The sequence below is a fragment of the Henckelia pumila genome, chromosome 4, assembly GCF_033568475.1.
Source record: "Henckelia pumila isolate YLH828 chromosome 4, ASM3356847v2, whole genome shotgun sequence".
Taxonomy (NCBI): Eukaryota; Viridiplantae; Streptophyta; class Magnoliopsida; order Lamiales; family Gesneriaceae; genus Henckelia; species Henckelia pumila.
The window spans coordinates 60,598,961-60,625,190 of record NC_133123.1 but is presented as its reverse complement, the minus strand read 5'-3'; the positions used below and the strand labels follow the sequence as shown (position 1 = coordinate 60,625,190).

Here is a 26,230-nt window from a genome sequence, read left to right as displayed (position 1 = left end):
GAAACAAGTGAATCAGGGCCAAGTAACAGGAGGTCATGAAAGTTTGGGTTCAAGTATAAAAGTGGTACTCTGGGTCTTAGCTTGTTATGTTTGGGTTTTCTTTAGGGCAATGTTGGATATTTTTCCATTGTCAAGTATTGTTATGATTTCCTATTGATTGTGGTTTTTCAACTCATTTGGAATGTTAGAATGGACCATGTATCAAGTTTGAGTCATTCTGGGTTTTCGTTTGAAAGTTTGGACAAAATTACCCGAAGTGTGTCGATCGTTTTCAAATATTTCTGAACTAACACATCTTGGTAGAATGATCATAACGTTTCACTAAAAATTTCAATTATGGTTAGGTTGGTGGCATTAGAAATCCAAGAAAAATATCTACAACTTTCATGTTTACCACTTTTTCAAATTCTGCACATAAGATGTCGAACCAGTAGCATCTTTGAGCTACAACTGCAGTATTTCAGTGTAGCAGATCTAGAGCTAGCTCCCCGGCGCCTCTTGTTAGCGCTCCGGCGCCAGTAATTCGTAGGTTTAGCGCCCCAGCTCCGTTTGGCAGCGCTCCACTGCCTCAGTGATTCGGAAATACGATAGTTTGGCGCCCCAGCGCTGTATTGTAGGCGCGCCAGCGCCAGTCTAACGCCCCAACACTATATTTTAGGCACTCTAGCGCCTTAGCTTCGACTTGGATTTTTCAAATCTGATTTTTTTTTGTCCTAAATTCATGTTTATGGTATTTTTGGACTTATAAAAATATATTAAGAGTTCTTGTTTAAAAAAAAATCCGGATCAGTTTTGCATTGTCAATTTGTTCGTGGTACCCGGGGTCCCACAGGTGCAGGGCACTGATTGCCGATAGTTTCTTCAAAAATACGGACCACAGGCGCTAGGGCACCAAGGATTAGAGTGACGGGCGCGGCCTGCCTTTAGTCCCCCCCCCCCCCCTCTTTGCTATATATGTGCAGAATTCTTGCAAAAATCATATATAAAGTTATAATCTTTGGATCGGGTTGAAATTTGGAAACATAATTATAACATCATATGCTACTTGTTTTACAGTGAAGATCGGATTCGGATTTCTCTAGGGTTGCCAAAAATTTCTGGACATTTGCTGCTTTGTGATTCCTTCTTGCGCCTCTTTTCGGTGCTCCGACTTTGATATTCGCATTTCATTTCGCTTCGATCTTATCTCCTTCTCCTTATTTCATCTGTTTCACTCCTTTTACAATGCAAAAATTGATTGTTACCTAAATTCCTGCAAACGACAAAAACAAACACAAACACACATAATATCTCTCGATGCATAACAAAGACCAAGCTAAATCATATAAAATATAAGTGCAAAAATTGAACTTATCAAATCCCCCAAAACTTAAACTTTTGCTAGTCTCGAACAAATAAAAATAAGAGAGAAAGAAACGACACCAACAAAACAACTAACACACAAACAATGCTAGTCATGATATCAATAAATGCAGTCGGCCTTAGAGATTTATTTTTCATCATGTAGTCCACTTGTTTGCTACATAATTCTTAAGAGTTCTCATGTGTGTGTGATTTTCCAATCTCATCTAACCAACCTAACATCCTGATAAAATTATGCAATCAGTGAGTTTCAAAAATTCATTCATCTCGCCGTCAAGTTTCAAAACGCAATCAACCAAGTTCAATCTTTATTTGCACAGATCAAAAGGACTTTTTCGATTATCATAGGTTAAATCAACATAGGCAGGAAAGAATATATCCATGAATACATCAATATTAATCAAAGAATCAGGATATAGCAAAGGAATTAGATCAAATTATCTATTTAAGATTCGGAGTGGGAAGTACGAGTTGAAAAAAAAATTTGTGCTGCCAGATTTTGCATCCAGTTTCCTTCTACTCCATACATTCTTCTTATTTATGGCCTTGTACTTTATTGGATTAAAATTTTAATCCAAGGCCTCCCCTTACCTTACTTTCTCCGCCATTACCATTTTCTTTGTAATTTTTAGCTACTCATTTTGTTTTGTATTTTCATGATTAGAGGGTGGCTAAAAAGGCTCAATTGATTCAAGAATTACCTAAATCACTTCTGTTCTAATAAAAATTTACCTCAATTTCAAGAAAAATCAGAAGAGTTAAGAATAAATTCTTCTAATTCACATCACAAAATTGACATAATTTTTCTCTAAGTATCAGGAGTTTTGACGGTCATGCCTTACGTGCATATTTTTGTGAGAACTCAAGACAAGACACAAGATAAGACACAACTAACAGCGATTGTAATTCTCATATTAAACATCAACAAACAATAATTTTTTATTTTCTCAGCATAGGTCGGTTATGGTTACTAACACAAGACTTTAACTCACACAAAAAAATTTAAATAAACATAATAATGAATAATTTTTTTAACACTAATAATAATAAACTAAACATACAATCACAAGAATTCAAGCAAACAACAATACCCCACACCAAAAAAAAAAAAAAAAAAAAAAAAACTTAAAAATGTGTGTTGTTCTCAATGTACAATAATTCAATAACAGGAATGGAGGAATGCACATACCTGTGGCACGACCGTCAGTAATCGTAATTCATCATCATTCCGGGTGCAGGTGCATTGGTAATTGAAATTTCTAATGATTTCTAGGACCTAGAATAGAATATTCAATGTTAGTGCATGAACAAGACAAGACCTCAATACAACTAAAAAAAATAAATTAACAAATGGAAAAAAATAACATAAAAGTAAATAAATAAAATAAAATTTGGGTTGCCTCCCACAAAGCTCTTGGTTTAAAGTCGTCAGTCTGATTGTACGCTGATTTTATCCCATCACTGCCACTTTATTGGAAGACTTGTTCCTCTCTTTCACCCTCCAAACATACTCAAAAATCTTCTTGGATTTGACTTTCTTTTTCACCTTCTTTGCCACCTTTGGATCTCGCCCACTCTTCAACTATAATTTAATCTCAACTTTGTAGCTTTGTTCTATTTTTTTTAGTTTGCTCAACCATGCACACATTTTCCTTGGGTGGTTTGCTAGCCTCCTTAAACATCGTAAAAATTACTTTTTCACCTTCTACTTATATCGTCAGCTCTCCTCTTATGACATCTATCTTGGCTTCAGCAGTAGATAGGAAAGGTCTTCCTAGGATCAAATATATGTTTTTGTATTCCTCCATATATAACACCACAAAATAAGCAGGAAAAATAAATTTATCAACTTTTACCATAACATCTTCAACTACTGCACGAGGATATACAAGGGATCTATCCGCTAACTGCAAAGCGATGGTAGTGTACTTCACCTCTCTGAGACCTAGACTCCTGAAAACAGAAAAAGACATCAAATTAATACTAGCTTCTGAATCACATAGTGATTTATTAAAATATGAAGATCCAATATTACAAGGAATAGTAAAACTATAATAACCCGGGTGAGTTCGAACCGGCCGAACTCAAAACGGTGCGTCTGAACTAGGAACAGAGCGTCCGAACCCATTACCAGCTATCCAATGAGATGTCAATTTTGGATTGACATGTGGCAACGAATGGACCGTCCGATGTGCAGATCGGACCGTCTGATGTATTGGCAGGACAGATGTTCACAAAATTGTGATACTTGGCAAGGCATACAGATCGAACCGTCTGATCGCAGGGATAGGAGTGACCGATCGTTGTCTATAAATAGGGGTTCCAAGGAGCTCATTTCTCACACCTTTTCCTAGCTCTCCTCTCGTTTTTTGTAGTGTTTTTAGGGTTTTTGGATCGTTATTGGTGGATCCGAGGCATTAGCAAGGTGCTCCGGAGTCTCAGTGGAGTAGTGGCCAAGTTCTGGGGCCATCGTCGTCAAAGAACTAACGGCGGACAAAGGTATAAGTCTAAAATCATAGTAGCTAATGGGAGTAGCTATTAGTCTAGTTAAAGCTTTTAGATATGGATTAGTGATATAATAATCTTGTAATTATAGGCTTGGACAGTAGATCGGTATTTGATTTTTTGTTGATAATTTGAGGTATAAAAGTATTGTTCGAGATATCCAGATCGAGTATGCATGTATTATGTGGTTTCATGTTTTATTTGACTTTATCTGTATAGCATGTCATGACAGTATGTTGCATACATGAGCATCTTGATCTTGTATCTTGAGATATCCTGTAGTATGGCACTCACCCTACGAGTAGTGGTTGGTGGAAAACGTAGACTTGTGTCAGGTCACCGTTATGGTTGGACACTTGGACTCGTGTTAGGTCACCATATTCCACTTGGGTATAGGACCCACCTCCTGATGCGATGGCACAACGTGCTATATACCCTGGGCCCAGTTTATGAGCTTGTTTCTTGACCTTGTGTATTGGTACCCGGTACATTTGCATACATGCATATATAATCATTGTATACTCATATTCTCATGCTGAGCATTTTATGCTCACATCCTCGTACTATTTTTGGGACACCTATTCCATGGGGAAGGTTTGCGACTGGATGAGGCGGGTGGTTCTGGGAGAGCTTAGGCTGCAAGTTGACAGCAGTTGAAGATGTTTGTTTTCTGTCTAAGCTTTCAGTATTTATGTTATATGGGTTTATTCATTACCTACGATATGGTTGTATAACATAAGTATTTACAGATTTCTTGCCTTGGAATTGAATATGGTTATGTTTTTCGATGTTTATTTTTGATTAATATTTAATTAAGTTAAATTCATGCATAAGCTCTTGATTAGTAGGTGATCACGGTCTGAGTCGCTACATTTATGGTATCAGAGCATGTATATTAATCTTGGGATATAGATTCTGCTTGAGGTAAACCATTGCTTATCTTTTAGATGGCAGGCCATGAAGATCGGAGTAGTCATGTTAGTGTTGGACGATGGGGTGATGATGATGCTCATGGACGTCATCGCGAGTATTTCCAGCATAGTGAGAGGCATCACCGTGATGATCACAGGCATTTTATTATGCATCGGTTTATGCATTTGGCTCCTAAGCCATTGACTGGGGGTGAGTTTTCAGAGGATGCAGAGAATTGGTTAGAACGTATAGAGAATTGCTTCTGGGAATTTTATTGCACAAAGGAGCAAAAGATGGAGACTCTTAGTTTTCTGGTAGAGGGGCGTGCTTGAAAATGGTGGAGGTCTAAATCTGCATCTTTCATCACAACATGAGGAGTGGCTACCTGGGAGGAGTTTCGCACAAATTTTTTCATAAGCTATATTTTCCTCCATCACTTCAACAGGCGAAGGCGAGTGAATTGTTGGGTTTGAAGCAGGGCTCGATGTCCATTGAGGAGTACAAGCAAAAGTTCTTTGAACTTTTGCCTGTTGTGGGGCCTCGGATTTCTAATTCAATCTTGGGGCAATTAATCACTAAACATGATTAACTAACAAATGATCAAAGATAAATACAACAATTTTTTTTTTCAACAAGGGGTGCGCTCGGTCGGTCAAAAACAGCCGAACGAGCTCCCCTCCCTAACCCAACTCTTGGGTTGGGGAGTTTTTGGGTGCGCCCGGTCTGCCAAAAAGTGCAGATCGGGCGCTTCTCTGGGCTGCATCCTACTCTATTTTCCAACAGCAGTTATTGATCCTTTCATTCCTCCAAATCATCATATTCAAGTCTCAAAACATGTATGTTTACATAGAACAATATCTAGACATGTTTACAATGGATTGATACATCAAACTAAAGGTTTAGAAACTAGCAATACAACAAGATATACAAGTAATTTACTAAGTGCGTCAATAGTAAAGCAACTACTTTGTCCTCAAAAATATTGTACAGCTATAGCACATATTCTTCAGCCACCTATTGTCATGCACACATACCAAACAAAGCAATAGCCGGATAAACTCCGATGAGAATATAATTCCCAGTATAAGATACATATACATTCGTTAAAATATAAAAATGTCAACTCTACCATTTCAATTCAAGGATAGAGTAATCTAACGTATATATCAATTAGAAACATATCAATCAAGACTTCAACTCAGTATTTCAAATCATAAGATTTATATAGCGCGCTATCAAAATTTGATTCATATCAAATCACTGCCATCAAGATTCGTATCCGATCTTGACATGGATATCCATCTATCGTCGTCTCATCAGACTCAAAAATAAGGTCCATCTGACCTTGGCAAAAGAATCAATTCAATTTTCTATATCATATCAGAATCAAAAGCAAAGATCCACTACTTGAGATGGATCAATAAATCAAGTTCTAATCAAGAACAAGTAAATAGACAAGTATGTGATTTATCGGGATAACTCAAGAATCCTCATTCCTGAGTATCGAATCCCTGACTCTCGATGTCATTTATACCTTTCATTTCATTGAGTCGTCGTTGCTTCAATTTTGAACAATCTACAACAAAGAATATCAAGCAAATCTGCTCAAGTTTCTAATTCAATCTTCAAGGATTAACTGCAACCTTGTTCCATTCTCTCTCATTTCAAAAGGCTGAATCATGAACTCGTCAAGCTTTAATCCAAATCTGGAAAAGGAATTATAAAAAGCTATAATTTCAGCTTTCAAGTCATATAAGCTTCAGCTCAATTGACAAGTAGTCAATCTTTATTCCAATACAACTTACTTCTCACAATCAAATCTCACTTCAAACCTTGATCAATCTTTCTCGGTTCGAAAGCGAACTTCTCGGGTAGATTTAAGATCTTATCTACTCTGAAATGAAATATCTTTAAGCTATATATTTAAGCAAGAACTCATATATAGCACAGCTCAATCAAACTCTATCAAATTCTTGAATCGGCGGCGTAACGGTACGAAATCGGTAACTGAAACGGAACTCTAACTAATCTATCATTCATTATAGCTTCATATACCTCTTGAACCAGCAAAATATCATCAAATACAATATAACCAGAGGCTATACAATTCGAATTACATGCTGGAAATCATAAGAGTTGCAAACGATATCTGTTCTTCAATACGGTTTCGAATATACACTATATAGAAGCTCACGAACAAATATTCATAATCAATTCCGATTTCTCCAAATTTCAACTTTCAAAACATGCTGGAAAGAAAATAAAACTTACATCAAATCAAAGATCTCATCGCAAGGATCGTAGCGCTATGTCCGGAATTGAAATCGGATAACCGGATCAAAAGATATCTAAATTTAAAAGTAAGGTTTTACTTGAGATTTTCTTTTCCCTTTCCTTCTCAGTTTTTGATTCTGTGTAAATCTGAATTGTAAGCTTTCATACATGTATTACACGTATGTTTGCCAATTTGCAAGGGAAATTTGCGCTTTGGTCCCCGAACTCTTCCATAGTTGAAATTTGGTCCTCGATCAATCGATTTAATTCAATTTCAATCCTAAATAATTTAAGAATATTAGAATTTAAGTCAAAACTCTAAAAATTCTCAAATTAAATATTATCGGATTAAAATTCAATAATTTCGGACCTTATCACATTTTATTCCTTGAAGTTCTCAATATTTGCAAATTGGTCTCTGCTCGGATTTCACCTTCTCGTTAAATTCTCTTTCAGTCTCGGAACTCGGAATTTAATTCGTAAATCCCAAAATATTCAATTCAAATATTTTCATATTTTAATTTAAGAATCCTTGAATTTAAATCATAAAATCCGTAAATTATCAAATTAAATATTTTCAGCTCGGACATTAAATCTCTGATTTCCATAAATTCTTCAATCTCTATTTATCCTAAATTAGAAATTTAAATTTCAAATTCCATAATTAATAACTTAATATTTTCAGGGTCTTTCAATTCCTCCTCTCTAAGGAATGATTTCGTGCTCGAAATCACATTCAATCGGAATATCAAATCTGATAAACTGAATGACTATCTTAAGTAATTCTCACTTCAGTTATATAACTCTGAACTCTGTTCTCATTTCTAAATCTTCTTTTTAGGTTTCCAATTCCATTCTGTGTCTATTCCGTTGTACTTAATAAGTTAAGGAAAATTCTCTTCGAGCCATTTCTTTGCTTCGTCAAGAATCTATCAAATACTTGACTTAACTCAAAAACTTATCGACTCTTTCTTGTCTGATTGACGTACAACGAAGAATTTAGTTGATACTTCCTTAATCGTAGACACATGGAACAAATCTGATCTTATCTTCTTGAACTAAAAAGAATTCAAATTATCAGTGAATCACTACTTTGTCTAAATACTTAGATAATGTAATTCACTTCTTGTGACAACTTCATTCTGTTTCTATATTGTTCTATGTTCTACAAAGAACATATATCAAGTCTACGTTGTCATTCTGATCACAGCTTCAAAAACTGTATCCACTCTTCAATTCAATGTTGTGGATTCTAGATATCTGTCCGGATATCTTTTCCGCTTCTTCTTCTTTCTGATCACTTCTTCATTCATAATCATTCTACTATTCTGTAGCTACTAAGTGATCCTACATTTGAGCTATTCTTTCTCTGAATCAATGTCGATATCAGTTATTCTAACTAGCTCAAAGGGTTATCTAATTCTGCTATCCTTGTTAGAATTCCACAAGGAATATTCTAGCTGATGTTCTTCAGCTTATACTCAAGGATCACATCACATCTATCAAACAAATCTGAATAAACTATTAGTCGATGTGCTAGATTATCATATTCATGTCAAATACTCCCGAGACTTCATTATAAAATCATTTCTGGAATCCCTTTCTGAATTGAATGATATATCAAAAAAATATTTCTCATTGAACATTCTGTTCAAAGTTTCACAATCTGTATCTCTCATTCAATTCTTCAACTTCGACTCATCTGCTCTGTCGTTTCGCCAATCATATCTAATCTCGTAGCTGATACTTCAAAAATTCTTATCTTAACTCAAAGAATTACTGATTATCTTCTCATGTCATAATCAAAACCATCATTTCAATATCTATCCGATAGCTGTCACAGGAATCATAATAATCAAGTGGCAAAATCAATCAGATACTACAATTCTGAGCATTTCCTCGACAATCTGGATAGTCATCTCAGACAATCCATCGATCAAGGGTGATATAATTCAATCACATATAATCACACACTCAGAACCTCTGGAAATCAATGCCACAATCTATTAAATAAATCTAAAGTCTCTATCTCAACAATAAATTTTAAAAATTCCTGTAATCTAATAGCATCATTATAATCTTTACAGTTATTTATTCATATCTGTATCACTTCTCATACAACACATTCTTGCATTTGTCGAAATATCCTTTCCTTCAACTTACAAATTCATGACAAATCGAGTCATTATAAGCGACAAATCTTTTGAACAGGTGCTCTTCTTTCGATTCGACATTTGTTTCACTGTTCATAGACCATTTGATTTTTTTTTCTGCTTCGGATACTGGAATTTTAAGTATTGAAAATTCAATTCTGTCATATCTGCTTTCATTTTCTTTCATCAATACTAGTTTCCCAGTAATTCATACATATTTGAGATAATTGAATGGATGTTAAATCTGTTGTAATGTGCTTATTTCAGAATTTGATAATCCCTATCAAGACTATCGGCACAATCAACTAATTATTCACTTCAAATCCACTCATTTTGATTTGTTATCTTTTCCCATAACGTGATTTATCATTCTCAATCAAATTATAGTCGCTTGATCTCATATCAATGTTGCTTTAATCTTTCCAAACCAATCAAACTCAGCTTGGAGTGAAACAATTCTAACTGTTTGAATATCTATCTTGAAACTCAAGCACAAAATTCAAAAATCTTGAATCAATAGATCAAGCATACATCTAGCTCTTCTTTAACATTCCCAATTCATGGAAATTCATTCAGTCAACCCAAATCTTATGGTTATATAACAATTACGAGCCATAACATCAAATATACTGAATGTATACATCAAATGATCAACAATTCTTGAAATTTATAATCAAAAAAACTCGCTCAAGTCAAGGTCATCCAAAGATCAAATATTCTGAATGACAATTTGCTAAGTGAAAACAACTCACTTGCATCTCGACTCAAAGAGAGTGAATCAAATCAGACTATAACAAGGAATAAGAGTCAATCAAAATCGATCGAGGTCGAATATCAAAACCTCAGAATCGATATTCAGGAGATTCAAGAATCGTGATTGTAAGATGTAATAACTTCAGTAAAATCAAATAAAAGGCTCAACTGTAACTGAATTTCCGCTGATTTTCATCTGATATGAGTTTATCACTTAATTCCCAATTGATCATAGTCGTTGTAAATCTTATCGATTAAATTTACGGTCATACAATTCATAACCGCTCCGGTACTAAGATAACTCTTCTCCAATCACTCTTCTAATGATTTCTGAAGTTCTTCATTTAATTGGGCTACAAATTTTCATAAGAATTTCATACCAGACACCCAACTCAATATAGAACTTCATTAATAATGCAGAAAGGTCGGAATATATATATCATCATCTGCACACTTCTGTACATTCTAACCATTGAAATATCTGTCAAATTTAGGTTAGTTCTCTACTGATCTAGTTCATCAACTAGAGTTCTTCCGACATTTTTTTTTTTTTTTTGCATTAATCTTGATATATCCAGTACCGAATAATTGAAATCTTCATTTCTAAAACTCATATCAAAATCTCAAATCCTTTCTTTTGCTAATCTCACTTACTCATTGCACATAAATATTCCATTGTTCCTTAGTAATCAGTTATTGCATTAATATCTTTAATGCATCTTAACTTCATATCCAAATTTTACATGATCAATGTAATCCTATTTTCTCAAATCTGTATTTCATCTTCTCTAATTCATCTGACAAAGCTTTCCACCTACTCAAAGGCAAAGACAAAGCAAGTACAATTGGTAATGACTTATCAGATAAGGATTATAACATAACAAATCATGGATCTATGATTGTATACATTGCCATCAATATCTAAGCAGGTTAAATAGAATCAACTCAATTACCTTCAATATCATTATCTGATGCATCTTGAGTCCAATCTTCTGTACTCGCTTATTGTCTATCAGATTATCTACCATTCACATATCTTTTGCTTCATAGCTATACTGCTATGGAATCTGTAGTAGAGGTGATGATCATAATTTTTTTCAATTACGGAGGCATGAATAAAATTCAACTCTGCTTCATACAACCGATTCGTGGTTTCTTTATTCTGTCACTGGCTTAAAATCAACTCATTCAAATTATTATGAATCTGTTTGGTAGATTCTGATTTCTGTCTTCTATATCAAATACAGAAATAAACAAGTCTGTTTACTTACATGCCAAAGCATTTCAATATTTCTGCTCTTCCGCAAGCTTTTCTTTACAATTCACCAACTTCTTGCTAAGGCATGGAGTTGGTATGAAATCAGGCTGGTTTTAGTTCATCTGAATTCTCTTCACGTGAAAAACTGATCTAGCTCTTTAACTCAACTCATTTCTAGCCATAGCACAATCTGGATCTTTTTGAGTTGATGAATAATAGCTCAACTCCAGAGCTACTCAACTAACACCCTTCTCAGTGTTGTCATCATATCTATCAATTCAACAACTTACCTCACACTGCTCTGTTCTGACTGAGGTACTGATTCTGTTTGTAGTATCTGTCTGATTCTAAACAGAAGCAATATATCATGCAGAGATTATAAATTACGATTCAGTATAAAACATATAATCTCATGCTTTTCAATTCATATAGGCTTACAATGAATTTAAATAATAATATGAATTCAATTAATCAAGGAAACACGTAAGCAGGTTCACATGCAATTCATCAGAGCAAGTAAAGCATTAATCATGCAATACTAAAGATGCATACGACTCGATCTACCCCGCTCACACATTTCTCCAAAGTCCTGAACCTATGCTCTGATACCACCTGTTGTGGGGCCTCGGGTTGCTAATTCAATCTTGGGGCAATTAATCACTAAACATGATTAACTAACAAATGATCAAAGATAAATATATCCATCTATCGTCGTCTCATCAGACTCGAAAATAAGGTCTATCTGACCTTGGAAAAAGAATCAATTCAATTTTCTATATCATATCAAAATCAAAAGCAAAGATCCACTACTTGAGATGGATCAATAAATCAAGTTCTAATCAAGAACAAGTAAATAAACAAGTATGTGATTTATCGGGACAACTCAAGAATTATCATTCCTGATTATCGAATCCCTGACTCTCGATGTCATCTTATACCTTTCATTTCGTTGAGTCGTCGTTGCTTCAATTCTGAACAATTTACAACAAAGAATAACAAGCAAATCTGCTCAAGTTTCTCATTCAATCTTCAAGGATTAACTGCAACCTTGTTCCATTCTCTCTCATTTCAAAAGGCTGAATCATGAACTCGTCAAGCTTTAATCCAAATCTGGAAAAGGAATTATAACAAGCTATAATGTCAGCTTTCAAGTCATATAATATTCAGCTCAATTTACAAGTCAATCTTTATTCCAATTCAACTTACTTCTCACAATCAAATCCCACTTCAAACCGTGATCAATCTTTCTTGGTTCGAAAGAGAACTTCTCGAGTAGATTTAATATCTTATCTAATCTGAAATGAAATATCTTTAAGCTATATATTTCATCAAGAACTCATATATATCACAGCTCAATCAAACTCTAGCAAATTCTTGAATCGGCGGCATAACGGTACAAAATCGGTAACTTAAACGGAACTCTAACTAATCTATCATTCATAACAGCTTCATATACCTCTTGAACCAGCAAAATATCATCAAATACAACATAACCAGAGGCTATACAATTTGAATTACATGCTGGAAATCATAAGAGTTGCAAACGATATTCGTTCTTCAATACGGTTTCGAATATACACTATATAGAAGCTCACAAACACATACTCATAATCAATTCTGATTTCTCCAACTTCCAACTTTCAAAACATGCTGGAAAGAAAATAAAACTTACATCAAATAGAATCTCTAATCGCGAGGATCGCAGCGCTATGTCCGGAATTAAAATCGGATAACCGGATCAAAAGATATCTAAATTTGAAAGTAAGGTTTTACTTGAGATTTTCTTTTCCCTTTTCTTCTCGGTTGTTGCTTCTGTGTAAATATGAATTGTAAGCTTTCATGCATGTATTACACGTATGTTTGCCCACTTGCAAGGGAAATTTTCGCTTTGGTCCCCGAACTCTTCCATAGTTGAAATTTTGTCCTCGGTCAATCGATTTAATTCAATTTTAATCCTAAATCATTTAAGAATAATAGAATTTAAGTCAAAACTCTAAAAATTCTCAAATTAAATATTCTCGGATTAAAATTCAATAATTTTGGAACTTATCGCATTTTAGTCCTTGAACTTCTCGATATTTTCAAATTGGTCCCTGCTCGGATTTCACCTTCTCATTAAATTCTCTTTTAGTCTCGGAACTCGGAATTTAATTCGTAAATCCCAAAATATTCAATTCAATTATTTTCATCTTTTAATTTAAGAATCCCAGAATTTAAATCATAAAATCCGTAAATTCTCAAATTAAATATTTTCAGCTCGGACATTAAATCTCTGATTTCCATAAATTCTTCAATCACTATTTTTTCCAAATTAAGATTTTACATTTCAAATTCCATAATTAATAAATTAATATTTTCAGGGCCTTACATGCCCTATTGTTCGCAGGTTTTTGAAAGCACTGAGGCAAAATATAATCTGTTTCTTTAAGGTATTAATCAAGAAATCCATGACCGTGTATTTTTTGGTAATGACATGAGGAATGAGGGATTGGTCAGTCGATTTCGTCAAGCGGAGGACAACATTTGAAGAAATAGGTATTTTCTATCATCTAGGCATGTGCTTAATCTTTCAAGAATACTGGTTCTACTTATTCTTCCTCAGGATCCAAGGGAGTGATGCGATTTGGAAAGAAGGGTCATGGTCCTTGTCGCCATTTTGGTAAGGATCATCCTACTGACAGATGTCGTAGAGCTTCGGGTGCATGTTTTCTTTGTAAGGAGATTGGTCACCTGAAGAGGGATTGTCCACAGGCCGAGGGAGCTGATTCTGGTTCGGGTTCTAGATCTCAAGCCACAGTACAGCGGAGGCCACATGGACAGTCGAGGGGAGGTTCTAATCAGAAACCTCGTTCTTCCAGTCAGGTTTTTTCCTTGAGGAATGATCAGGCAGTGGACGAGAATGAGAGGGTCATAGCGGGTACAATTCTATTATGCGGTATACCTGCTTTTGTTATTATTGATACTGGTGCATTTCATTCCTTTGTATCTGCTCGATTTGTCAAGAATCATAAGTTACCATACACTAACCTAGACGCAGTACTTTCTTTTCTACACCGACGGTCTGTGTTGGCTAAGTGTCTAGTGTTGGGTTGTCCATTGGAGTTTGAGGGTAATGTTTTGATGGTGAATATCATGTTATTAGCAATGGAGGAATTCGATTGCATTTTGGGAATTGACATGTTGACCACGTACCGAGCTTCAATGGACTGCTATCAGAAATTGGTGCGCTTTCATTTGGTTGGAGATGATAGCTGGTTCTTTTACGGTTAAGGAGCGCGACCTCAAATGCCTTTGGTATCGGCTTTGAGAGATTGTTGAGCTCAATAGTCTGGCGGGGAAGGCTACCTCATCTATGCAGTTGATTTATCCACTGAGAGTGTTGGTATAGAGGATCTTTCAGTTGTGAATGAATTCGTTGTTGTTTTTCCTGATGAGATTCCGGGTTTTCCTCCTGTCAGGGAAGCCGAGTTTGGTATTGAGTTAATGCCAGGTACTTCTCCTATTTTGAAAGCACCGTATCTTCTTGCTCCATCAGAGATGCATGAGTTGAAGAATCAGTTGCAGGATCCCTTGGATAAGGGATATATTCGTCCTAGTGTGTCTCCTTGGAGAGAGCTTGGTCTCTTTGTAAAGAAGAAAGATGGGTCCATGAGACTGTGTATTTACTACCGATAATTGAATCGTGTGACCATCAAGAATAAGTATCATTTGCCTCGTATAGATGATTTATTTGATTAGTTGCAGGGTACTTAAATTTACTCCAATATTGACTTGAGATCTGGATATCACTAGAAGCGAGTCAGAGATCAGGATATAGCCAAGACAACATTCAGGACCAGGTATGGACATTATGAGTTCTTGGTAATGCCATTTGGGTTGACTAATGCGCCGACTGTATTCATGGATCTGATGAATCGAGTATTCCCGAAATTTTTGGATATGTTTTTCGTCGTGATCATTGATGACATGATGTGAATGAGAATGCTTGTCATCTGCGGCTTGTGTTGTAGACCCTTCGAGAGAAGCAATTGTACGCCAATTTGAGTAAGTGTGAGTTCTGGATTGATCGAGTGGTTTCTCTCGGCCATGTCATATCCAGTCAGGGAATTTCAGTTGATCTGAGCAAGATTGAGGTTGTATTGAATTGGTTGTGTCCGACGACACTAGCTAAGATCCGTAGTTTGCTGGGTCTGACAGGGTATTATCGTCATTTCATCTCCAATTTCTTGCAGCTAACTCGACCCCTGACACAACTTACTCGTAAGGGCGTGGATTTTGAGTTGTCCTCAGAGCGCGAGGAGAATTTATGTGAGCTTCATAGACTGTTGACTTTTGCACCTGTGTTGGCATTATTGTCAGGATCTAGAGGGTATGTGGTGTATACTGATGCTTCTCTACAAGGGTAAGGTTGTGTCCTGACTCTGAATGGGCATGTGATCGCATACGCTTCTAGGAAGTTGATCGTTCACGAGGATAATTACCCAGTGCATGATCTTGCGTTAGCAGCTATTCTTTTTGCATTGAAGTTCTGGCATCATTATTTGTATGGGGAGAGATTTGAGATTTTCACAGACCACAAGAGTCTCAAGTATTTGTTCACTCAGGCAAAGTTGAACATGATACAACGACGTTGGATGGATTTGCTGAAGGATTATGACTGTGAAATGAAATACCATCAGGGAGCTGCTAATCTCATCGCTGATTCCTTGATTCGCAAGGTGAGAGTATCCACACTTCAGACTTGTTTGGTATCCTATGAAATTGAAGATTGTTGTTCTTCAAGGTATACCTTCAAGCATAAGAAAGGTATGCAGAATATCCAGATGTTTGCGATTTTATCTAAGCCAGTTTTGTATTCTCGGATTCAAGATGCTCAAATGTCTGATCCGAAGAAAAGGGTTTGGCTCGTCTAGCCAACAAGGGTAGTACATCTGGATTTCACTATCAGTCAGATTGTTTTCTTTGTTTGTCTGGCCGTATTGTAGTTTCAGAGGATAATACTCTGAGAGAAGAGATTTTGTCCTAGGCATCGTACTAAGTTGAGTATTCACCCAGGGAGCAATAAGATGTACAAGGATTTGTGTACTCAGTTCTGGTGGAAAGAATGAAGCGCAGTGTGTATCAGTATGTTTCCAGATGTTTGGTATGTCAGAAGGTCAAAGCAGAACAGCGACGACCTGGAGGATTGCTTCACAGCTTGCCTATTCTTGAGTGGAAATGGGAGTTTATCACGATGGATTTTGTGACTCATTTGCCGGTATCCTCGAGGAATTGTGATGGTATCTGGGTTGTGGTGGACCGACTTACCATGTCAGCGCATTTCATTCCGTATAGCCGAGACTATAGTTTTGACAGGATGACTCGCTTGTACATCCAAGGGATTGTTCGACTTCACGGAGTACCTATGAGCATTGTCATTGATCGAGACCCCAGTTTTACTTCTAGATTTTGGGAAACTTTGCAGCGCGCTATGGGTACAACTCTTAGCTTGAGTACATCTTATCACCCAGAGACTGACGGACAGTCGGAGCATACGATCCGTGCTCTTGAGGATATGCTAAGAGCTTGTTCTATGGACTTTGGTCCATCTTGGCAAGATCAGTTGCCATTGATTGAGTTCACGTACAACAAAAGTTATCATCGCAGTATTGGTATTGCAGCATTTGAGTGTATAGGCGACGATGTCGTACTCCATTGTTCTGGAAAAAAGTGGGGAAGCGACAGGTTGAGGGACTAGAATTAGTTCAACAGACTTCTGATATCGTTGGGCAGATCATGAGCAGATTAGGACTGCAAAGGATCGACAGGCTAGTTAAACTAATATTAAGTGAAGACCTTTGCATTTTGAGGTGGGCGAGAAGGTATTCTTGCGAGTTTCACCATTTCGCAAGATTCTGAGATTTTGTCTCAAAGGTAATCTGTCTTCTATATTCATTGGCCCATTTGAGATTTTGGAAAGTGTTGGAGATTTGTCTTAAAGATTGGCTTTGCCGCCGTAATTGTCTAGAATCCACGATGTATTCCATGTATCTCTATTATGAAGATATGTGGCGGATGAGTCCCATATCTTGCAGCAGTCTGAGGTTCAGTTAGATACAGATCTGACATATGTGGAGAGACTGTTGCGTATTCTGGATCAGAAGGTAAAGATATTGCGTACCAAATTTATTCCTCTTGTTATGGTTCAGTGGCAGCGCCGAGGCACTGAAGAAGCCACTTGGGAACTTGAGAGTCGTATGCGTGTAGATCATCCAGAGTTATTTTGGTTATTTTGTATTTCAGTTATATCTTGTAAAACATTCAGATTGAATAAATGATGTTATTCAGTATCTTGTTTTGAGTACTTAAGATGTAATTTCGGGACGAAATATCTTAAGTAGGGGAGAATTTAGTAGCCTGGTTTCATTTTAAAAGATTAATTTACATATTATGATTAAATAATGGATTAAGGGATTAAATTGGAATTAATTTAGAAATTTGATAAATTGAACTCGGGTGAGTTCGGACCATCCGAACCCATCACCAGCTGTCCAATAAGGTGTCAATTTTGGATTGACACATGGCGACAAACGTACCTTCCGATGTGCAGATCGGACCATCCGATGTGTTGGCAGGATAGATGTTCATAATATCGTGACACTTGGCAGGGCATGCAAATCAGAGCGTCCGATCGCAGGGATCGGAGCGTCGATCATTGTCAATAAATAGGGGTTCCGAGGAGCTCATTTCTCACACCATTTCCTAGATTTTATCTCGTGTTGTGTAGTGTTTTGAGGGTTTTTGGGTCGTTCTTGGTGGATCTGAGGCGTTAGAAAGGTGCTCTGGAGTCTCAGCGGAGTAGTGGCCAAGTTCTGGGGCCATCGTCATCAAAGGGCTAACAACGGACGAAGGTATAAGTCTAGACTCTTAGTAGCTAATGAGAGTAGTTATTAGTCTAGTTAAGGCTTTTAGATATGGATTAGTCATATAATAATCTTGTGATTATAGGCTTGGACATTAGAGCGGGATTTGCTTATCTGTCGATAATTTGAGGTACAAAAATATTGTTCGAGATATCCAGACTGAGTATGCATGTATTATGTGGTTGCATGTTTTATTTGACTTTATCTATATATCATGTTACATGAGCATCTTGATCCTGTATCTTGAGATATCCTATAGTATGGCGCTAACCCTACGAGTAGTGGATGGTTGAATACGTAGACTTGTGTTAAGTCACCTTTATGGTTGGACACTTGGACTCATGTTAGGTCACCATATTCCACTTGTGTATAGGAGCCACCTCCTGATGCGACGGCGCAGTATGCTATATACCCTGGGCTCGGTTTATGAGATTGTTTTTTGACCTTGTGTCTTGGTACCTGGTACATTTGCATACATGCACATATAATCATTGTATACTCATACTCTCGTCCTGAGAGTTTTATGCTCACGTGCTCGTACGGTTTTTAGGACACCCTATTCCATGAGAAATGTTTGCGACTGGATGAGGCGGGTGGTTCTGGGAGAGCTTAGGCTGCAGGTTGATAGCAGTTGAAGAAATTTTTGTTTTGTCTAAGCTTTCAGTATTTATGTTAATTGGGTTTATTAATTACCTTAGATATGGTTGTATAACTTAATTATTTACAGATTCCTTTCCTTGGAATTGTATCTGATTATGTTATACGTTGTTTAATTCTAATTAATGTTTAATTAAGTTAAATGCATGCGTAAGCTCTTGATTAGTAAGTGATCACGGTGCGGGTCACTACAAAAACTCCATGGATCTTTTAGTTTCTGGGGTAAATTCTTTTGGAGGATCGCACAGTACTCCTATGTCAATTTCACAGTCGTAAACTCTTCCAGCTTTTTTCTTTCTAGACATCGCCTCTTTCAAGAATTTGTCATAATTGGGCATTTGTTCCAAAGTATCAGCGAATGGAATGCTGTGAATTTTCTTGAAGATATCAAGAAACTTAGAAAATTGTTCATCCAATGTTTTTTTTCTTGAACCGTTGAGTAAAACTGTTTTTGATACAGACAGTTTCTCATACACAATTGCAGGTTCATTAATGTCATCTACATTGGTTTGATTTGCTCCAACTTCAGTTTCTTCAACTGTTGGATTCACAATTCCAACATCCTTTCCACTTTTTAAAGTAATGACCTTGCAATGCTCTATAGAGTTTACATCAGTATTGCTAGGAAACGTCCCTCTCTGCTAATTTAGTCAAGGAATTTGCTAGTTGACCAATTTGTATTTCAAGATTTTTCATCGATGCGTTCACATTGGTCAAGTGTGTTTCCATATTATAAAGTCTATTCTCATTCCTTTCAAATTTTTAGTTGATTCAGATATAAAATTGCCAACCAAATCCTCCAAAGATGGTCTTTCCTCTCCCCTTTGAATATTGAAACCCGGTGGAGGATTCATCACATTATTGTTATTAGCATATGAAAAATTCTCATGATTACGCAAACTAGGATGATATTGATTGGGTACAGGATTACCTCGATAGCCATTAAAATTGCGGTTGTTCACATACTGAGCCTGCTCCACACTAAAAATCCATCAGTAGGATTAACTGCAGTCGCCAATGATGCCGACTCAGTTGAGACTTGCTTTCCCTTTCTCATCACAACCAAATATGTAGAACTAGCATCCATTTGATTAGTCAAAGTCGTGAAAGCATCAACTTCATGAATTCCAGTAGGTTTTCTTATCATAGATCTCTCACTCGGCCACTGGTAGCTATTAATCGTCATCTGTTCAGTCATCTCATAAGCATCCACGCAAAATTTAGAAAATATTGATCCTCCATCAGCAGCATCAAAAAATTCCGATTTGACCCATTCAAACCATTGTAAATTAATTATATATGCTCCCAATCTGCAAAATTATGGTTTGGGAACTTCCGTTGTAATTCTTTATAGTGCTCCCAAGCTTCATAAAACTGCTCAAAATCATTTTGTCTCAATACTGTGATCTCAAGTTTCAGTTGGGCAGACTTGGCAGGTGAAAAATACTTGGTCAGAATTTTAGAATCCATGTCAACCCATGCTGTAATACTCCTAAGAGGCAGTGATTGTAACCAACTTCGAGCATTGTCCCTAAGAGAGAACGAGAACAGTCGTAGTCTGATTATGTCCATCATGAATTTTCACAGTGTCAACGATCTTCGTAAAATTGAGCAGATGAAAATTTGGATCTTCAGTAGCTGCACCTCTAAACTGATTCTGCTGCACCATATTGATCAAAGCTGGCTTCAACTTAAAATTATTATCCATAATATTTTGCCGAGCAATTCCAGAATAGTGATTGTTTATCACGGGTCTAAAGTGATCTCAAATTGGCACTGGATCGGTATTTTCACCTCCTTCTCTATTTTCAGCCATTTTTTCAACTCTTTTCTTCTAGCTTTTCTCAAGTCTTTCGCAGTTTCTCAACTTTCGTATCAAAGAGCAATAAGTCGTAAGTTTGGTTTTTTGGCATAAACTTCATAAATAGAGGAGAAAAATTTAATTTAGAACCAATAAAATAAAAAATGGTCTAAATCAGAATTAAGACTAATTAGCAATGCTTTAAAAAGCGGTAGGCGGGCGGTCACCCACCGCCTAATGCTTTGATGCTTAGGCGGCCGCCTAGGCGGTTTTTTCTTTTTATCCAAAATATTTAATTATTTTAATCCGATATGTCTTAATATTTCTCCAATAATTATTTTTTATCGAATTCATCTGCCTAATTGGTGTTTTTTTGTTCTAAATATCTAATCATTCTTGTTTATTTTAATACATCTCCAATAATTTATTTTTATCAAATTCAAACTCGAATTACATCACATATTTCTCGTCTTCGTCCGATCAAGTTGATGGACAAATAAGTCAAATAATTTTTTAAAAAAATTAAGATAAAAAATTTTATAGGTTAATCTAGGCGGCTGAGGTGGATTTTGAGGCGTCTAGGCGAAGATTATGCAGCATAGACGGTCAATTAATGTAATAACTCACAAAAGCTTTAACTATCTAAAAATTGGGATGGTAGGCAATCGCCTAGCGCCTAGACGGTCCTAGGTGCCGCCTTTTAGAACACTACTGATTAACACAATTTAATATAAATCAAATAATTCACTCCTCGGTAACAGTGCCAAAAACTTGTTGCGTGATTTTTCCTAAAATGAGTACGGTGTCAAGTTATAATAAAAATAAGTCCAAGTGGATCCCATAGAAAATGAATAAAATGATATTATATTAAATATTTGTAAGTAATAAAATATTAATCATATTTAGAGCTACGATGATGGTTTGAATTTGATTAACTAAAAAATTCAATGAATAATATTAATTAACGATGAGTTTGCAAGACAAAAGTTCAATGAGAGACAAATTCTAGAGGTTCGATTTCACTTGATTATCAACCAGTTTAAAAACTTATATAATAAATTCTTTTAGTTTAATAACCAAGAATAATCAATATTTTCTACTCTCTTTCCCAAGTGACAAGTAGAAATTCGTATCAAATATCAAACTCAATATTCCTATCAAAGTCTAGATATCAAATTCGGTAATTAGTAAAAAAATTCTTTAACGGATTCAATGGAGTTATAGGCCTCCTGAACTCTATAAACATTAACGATGTATTTTCCTAGGGTCCTATTCAAAATTGCCTCTCCCGAGTGCTAGATTTTGAATAAATATAATAATTCAACTAGTGATCAGTTAATTGAACGCAATCAATTCAGGAAAACACAAATAAACCAAATGAAGAATTTTAATATATCAATCAAAATATCAAAACATGATCTCATGTCAAGCTACATCATCGCTATAGACAAATGAATTAGTTCATAATGAAAATAAAAATCAAACATAGCATGTTTTGAACATCATTCAAAAATCAGGAGAAAGAACGAAATAAAAACGAAGGTAGATGATGCATCTCCCTCCCCGAAAGTCGCTTCGTCCGTATTCCTGCCAAGATTTCTTGTTCTTCTCTTCTCCAAAAATCTCCAAGTCGTCGCTAGCCTTCTGCAGCCATCTTTTTTCTTGCAAACCCTTGATTCCATCCTCAAATAAGCCAAGAAATCCTTTTAAAATCCAAGAAATTAAATTTTCTAAAAATACGACAAGCAGGGCGCGGGAGTGCTGCAGCTCGGGCGCGGGGATGCTGACTGCCGATACTTTCTTCAAAAATACAGAAAGGCACTGGGGTGCCTGTTTCTCGGCGTTTGAGTGCCGAGGCTTGGAGTGACGGGCACTGGAGCACTATAAATATGGAGCTGGGGCCTGTTTCTCGGCGTTGGAGTGTCGAGGCTTGGAGTGACGGGCACTGGAGCACTATAAATATGGAGCTGGGGCGCCTGCCTTTATCCCCCCTCTTTTCTATATATGTGCATAATTTTTGAAAAAATCTTATCCAAATTTATATCCATTGGATAGGGCTGTAATTTTGAATGCATTTTATAACAACTTATGCTACATTCTGAACTGTGAAGATTGTATTCAGATATCTCTAGAGTCACCAGTAATTTCTGGACACTTGCTGCTTTGTGATTCCTTCTTGTGCCTCTTCTCGGTGATCTGAGTTTGATATTCGTACTTCTTTTCGCTTTGTTCTTATCTCCTTATCCTTATTTCATCTATTTTATTTTTTTTACATGCAAAAAATTTATTGTTACCTGAATTTCTGCAAACAACACAAACAAACACAAACACGCATAATATTGCTCGATACATAACAAAGGCCAAGCTAAATCATATAAAATATAAATGCAAAAATTGCACTTATCAAATCCCCCAAAAATTAAACTTTTGCTAGTCCCGAGCCAAAATAGAATAAGAATATTAGAGAAAGAAACGACACCAACAAAACCAGTAACACACAAACAATGCTAGTCATGATATCAATTAATGATGTTGGCCTCATAGATTTATTTTTCATCATGTAGTCCAATTGTTTGCTACATCATTCTTAAGAGTTCTCGTGTGTATGTGATTTGCCAATCTCATCTACCCAACCTAACACCCGGATAAAATTATACAATCAGTTAGCTTTAAAAATTCATTCATCCCGCCCTCAAGTTTCAAAACGCAATCAACCAAGTTCAATTTTTATTTGCACCAAAGGACTTTTCTGATTATCTTAGGTTAAATCAAGATAGGCAGAAAAGATATATCCAAGAAATAATCATTATTATAGCAAAGGGATCAATTAGATCAAATTATATATTTAAGCTTCGGAGCGGGAAGTACGAGTAGCAAAAATAAATTTTTTGTTCTGCCAGATTTTGAATCCAGCTTTTTCTACTCCATACATTCTCCTTCTTTATTACCTTGTATTTAATTGGATTATAATTTCAATCCAAGGCCTCCCCTCACTTTACTTTCTCCGCCATTACATTTTTATTTGCAATTTTCAGCTACTTATTTTGTTTTGTATTTCTATGATTATAAAGTGGCTAAAAAGTCTCAATTGATTCAAAATTTACCTAAATCACTTTTGCGCTCATAAAAATCTATCACAGGTTCAAGCAAAAATCACAAGAGTTAAGAATAAATTTGTAGTAGCCCGATCTCATTTTACAAGATTAATTGACTGAACATGATTAAGGAAGAGATTAAGGGATTAAAATAGATTTAATTAAAGAAAATTGGAAAATGAATTCCGGTGAGAACGGACCGTCCGAACTCGGAACAGAGCGTCCGAACTCCCCCTGTTAGGTGTCAAGTTGGAGTCGACACGTGGCAGAGATCGGATTGTCCGATCGATGTGTTGGCGGGACAGATGTCACGAGATTGCGACATGTGGCCAAACATGCAGATCGGACCGTCCGATCTGGCTGATTGGAGCGTCCGATCGTACCCTATAAATAGGGCATCCAAGAGTCTCATTTCTCATACCTTTTTCAACCACTTCTCTTGTGTTGTGTGATATTTTGAGGTTTTTAAGCCTTCCTAGGATTGGTCCGAGAGTTGGCGAGGTGCTTCGGAGTTGCAGCGGAGTGGTGCCCAAGTTTTGGGGCAATCGTCATCAACGGGCTGACGATGGAATAAGGTATAGCTCTGTCTCCTTATAGTAAATAGGGAGTATGCTATAGCTTAGTTAAGGCTTTTAAAATAAGATTATGATGCATGAATATTTTTCATTATAGTGCGGACTATAGGCTTGGACATAGAGATGGTTTAGCTTGCCTAGTTATCAGAGGTACGAAAGTACTGCTCCAGATATCTAAACTGAGTATTCATGTATTATGTGTTTTCATGGTTTATTTGATTATATGACATGATTTTATTTGCATATACCTGTCATGATATTATGCTACATCTATTAGAACATTGATCATGTATTCTTGAGATATCCTGTAGTAGGGCGCTCACCCTATGAGTAGTGGATGATTGGATACGTAAGCCTTGTGTTAGGTCACCGTTATGGTTGGACACTAGTTATAGTATCAGGTCATCATTATCCACTGGGTATAGAAGCCACCTCCTAATGCAACGGCGCCACGTTCTATATACCTTGGGCCCGGCTTGTGAGCTTGTTTCTTGACCCTCGTGTCTTGGTATCCAGATCACTTGCATTCATGCACATATAATATTTGTATACTCATACTCTCGTGCTGAGCATTTTATGCTCACTTCCTCGTACTGTTGTTTTTGGACACCCTATTACATGGGACAAGTTTGCAGTTGGATGAAGCGGTGGTTCTAGGAGGGCTTAGGCTACAGGTTTCCAGCAGAGATGTCTGTCTAAGCATTCAGTATTTGTTTCTTTTGTGCTTATACACTGATTCGATATGGTTGTATAAATTAAGTATTTACAGATTCCTTTCCTTGGGATTGTAACTGGTTTTTATGGTTTTCGTTAATAAATTTCTGATTACTGTTTAATTAAGTTAAATGCATGTGATCACGGTGCGGGTCACTACATTTATGGTATCAAATCCATGCATAGTAATCTTGGGATATAGATTTTGATCAAGATAATTGTTGCTTGTCTTGTAGATGGTAGGTCAAGATTATCAGAGTAGTCATGGTAGTGTTGGACGATGGGGTGATGATGATGCTCAGGGACATCATCAGGGATATCTTCAGCATCGTGAGAGGCACCATCGTGATGATCACAGATGTTTTAGTATGCATCGATTTACGCAGATGGGTCCTAATCCATTAGTTGGAGGCGAAACTCCAGAGGATGCAGAGAACTTGCTAGAACGTATGGAGAGCTATTTCCAGGAGTTCCGTTGTACTGAGGAACAGAAGATAGAGACTCTAAAATTTCTAGTAGATGGACGTGCTAGCAAATGGTGGAGATCTACGTATGCACCTCTCATCGCAGCACGAGGAGTGGCTACTTGGGCATAATTCCGCACAGCTTTTCATAAGCTATATTTTCCTCCTGCACTCCGACAGGCGAAGGCGAGTGAATTGTTGGGTTTGAAGCAGGGCTCGATGTCGATTGATTAATACTGGCAGAATTTCTTTGATTTGTTGCCCTATTGTCCCCAGATCTCTGACAGCACTGAGGCAAGTACAATTTGTTTCTCCAGGGCCTTAATCTTGAAATCCATGATGAAGTAGTTGTGGGCGATGACATGACTTATGAAGGACTAGTTAGTCGATGTTTCCAAGCAGAGGATAGCATTCGGCGTGACAGTTATTTCCTCTTGTTTAGACCCACGAGTTCTTTGGGTCCCCGTGCTCAGTCATTCAAGAAGTCTGCTTCTTCTTCCTCCAGATCTGGGGGAGTGATGCGTTTTGGAAGGAAGGGTCAGTGTAACCATTGTGGTAAGAATCATCTGACTGAAAAGTGTCGGAAGGCTGCAGGAGAATGTTTTCGATGCGGGAAGATTGACCATTTGAAGAGGGATTGTCCACAGACCGGGGGAGCTGGTTTTGGTTCGGGTTCTAGATCTCAGGCCACAATACAGCAGAGGCCACATGGACAGTATATATGAGGTTATAATATGCGACCTTGTACTTTTGGTCAGGTGTTTTCATTAAGGAATGATCAGGCAATGGAGGAGAATGAGAGGGT

The 26,230-nt window shown here is 36.7% G+C and overlaps 1 protein-coding gene across 1 annotated transcript; it reads left to right on the top strand.

Moving 5' to 3' along the window:
* The first annotated feature begins 13,697 nt into the window (after positions 1-13,697).
* On the top strand, positions 13,698-18,058 carry LOC140861063 (uncharacterized). The gene is made up of 6 exons (XM_073264068.1): positions 13,698-13,752; positions 13,820-14,471; positions 14,676-14,844; positions 15,228-15,619; positions 17,261-17,360; positions 17,984-18,058. Exons 1-6 carry the CDS (start codon positions 13,698-13,700, stop codon positions 18,056-18,058), a joined length of 1,443 nt encoding a protein of 480 aa, XP_073120169.1.
* Positions 18,059-26,230: the final 8,172 nt, after the last annotated feature.

Bases quoted from the DNA above. Each gene is read 5' to 3' on its own strand.
- LOC140861063 (XM_073264068.1), top strand. From the start codon at position 13,698: ATGAGGGATTGGTCAGTCGATTTCGTCAAGCGGAGGACAACATTTGAA. The intron at 14,845-15,227 runs GTAAAGAAGAAA...CTTGTGTTGTAG, and splicing joins GGAGAGAGCTTGGTCTCTTT to ACCCTTCGAGAGAAGCAATT. The intron at 17,361-17,983 runs GTAAAGATATTG...CGTGTTGTGTAG, and splicing joins TGCGTATTCTGGATCAGAAG to TGTTTTGAGGGTTTTTGGGT.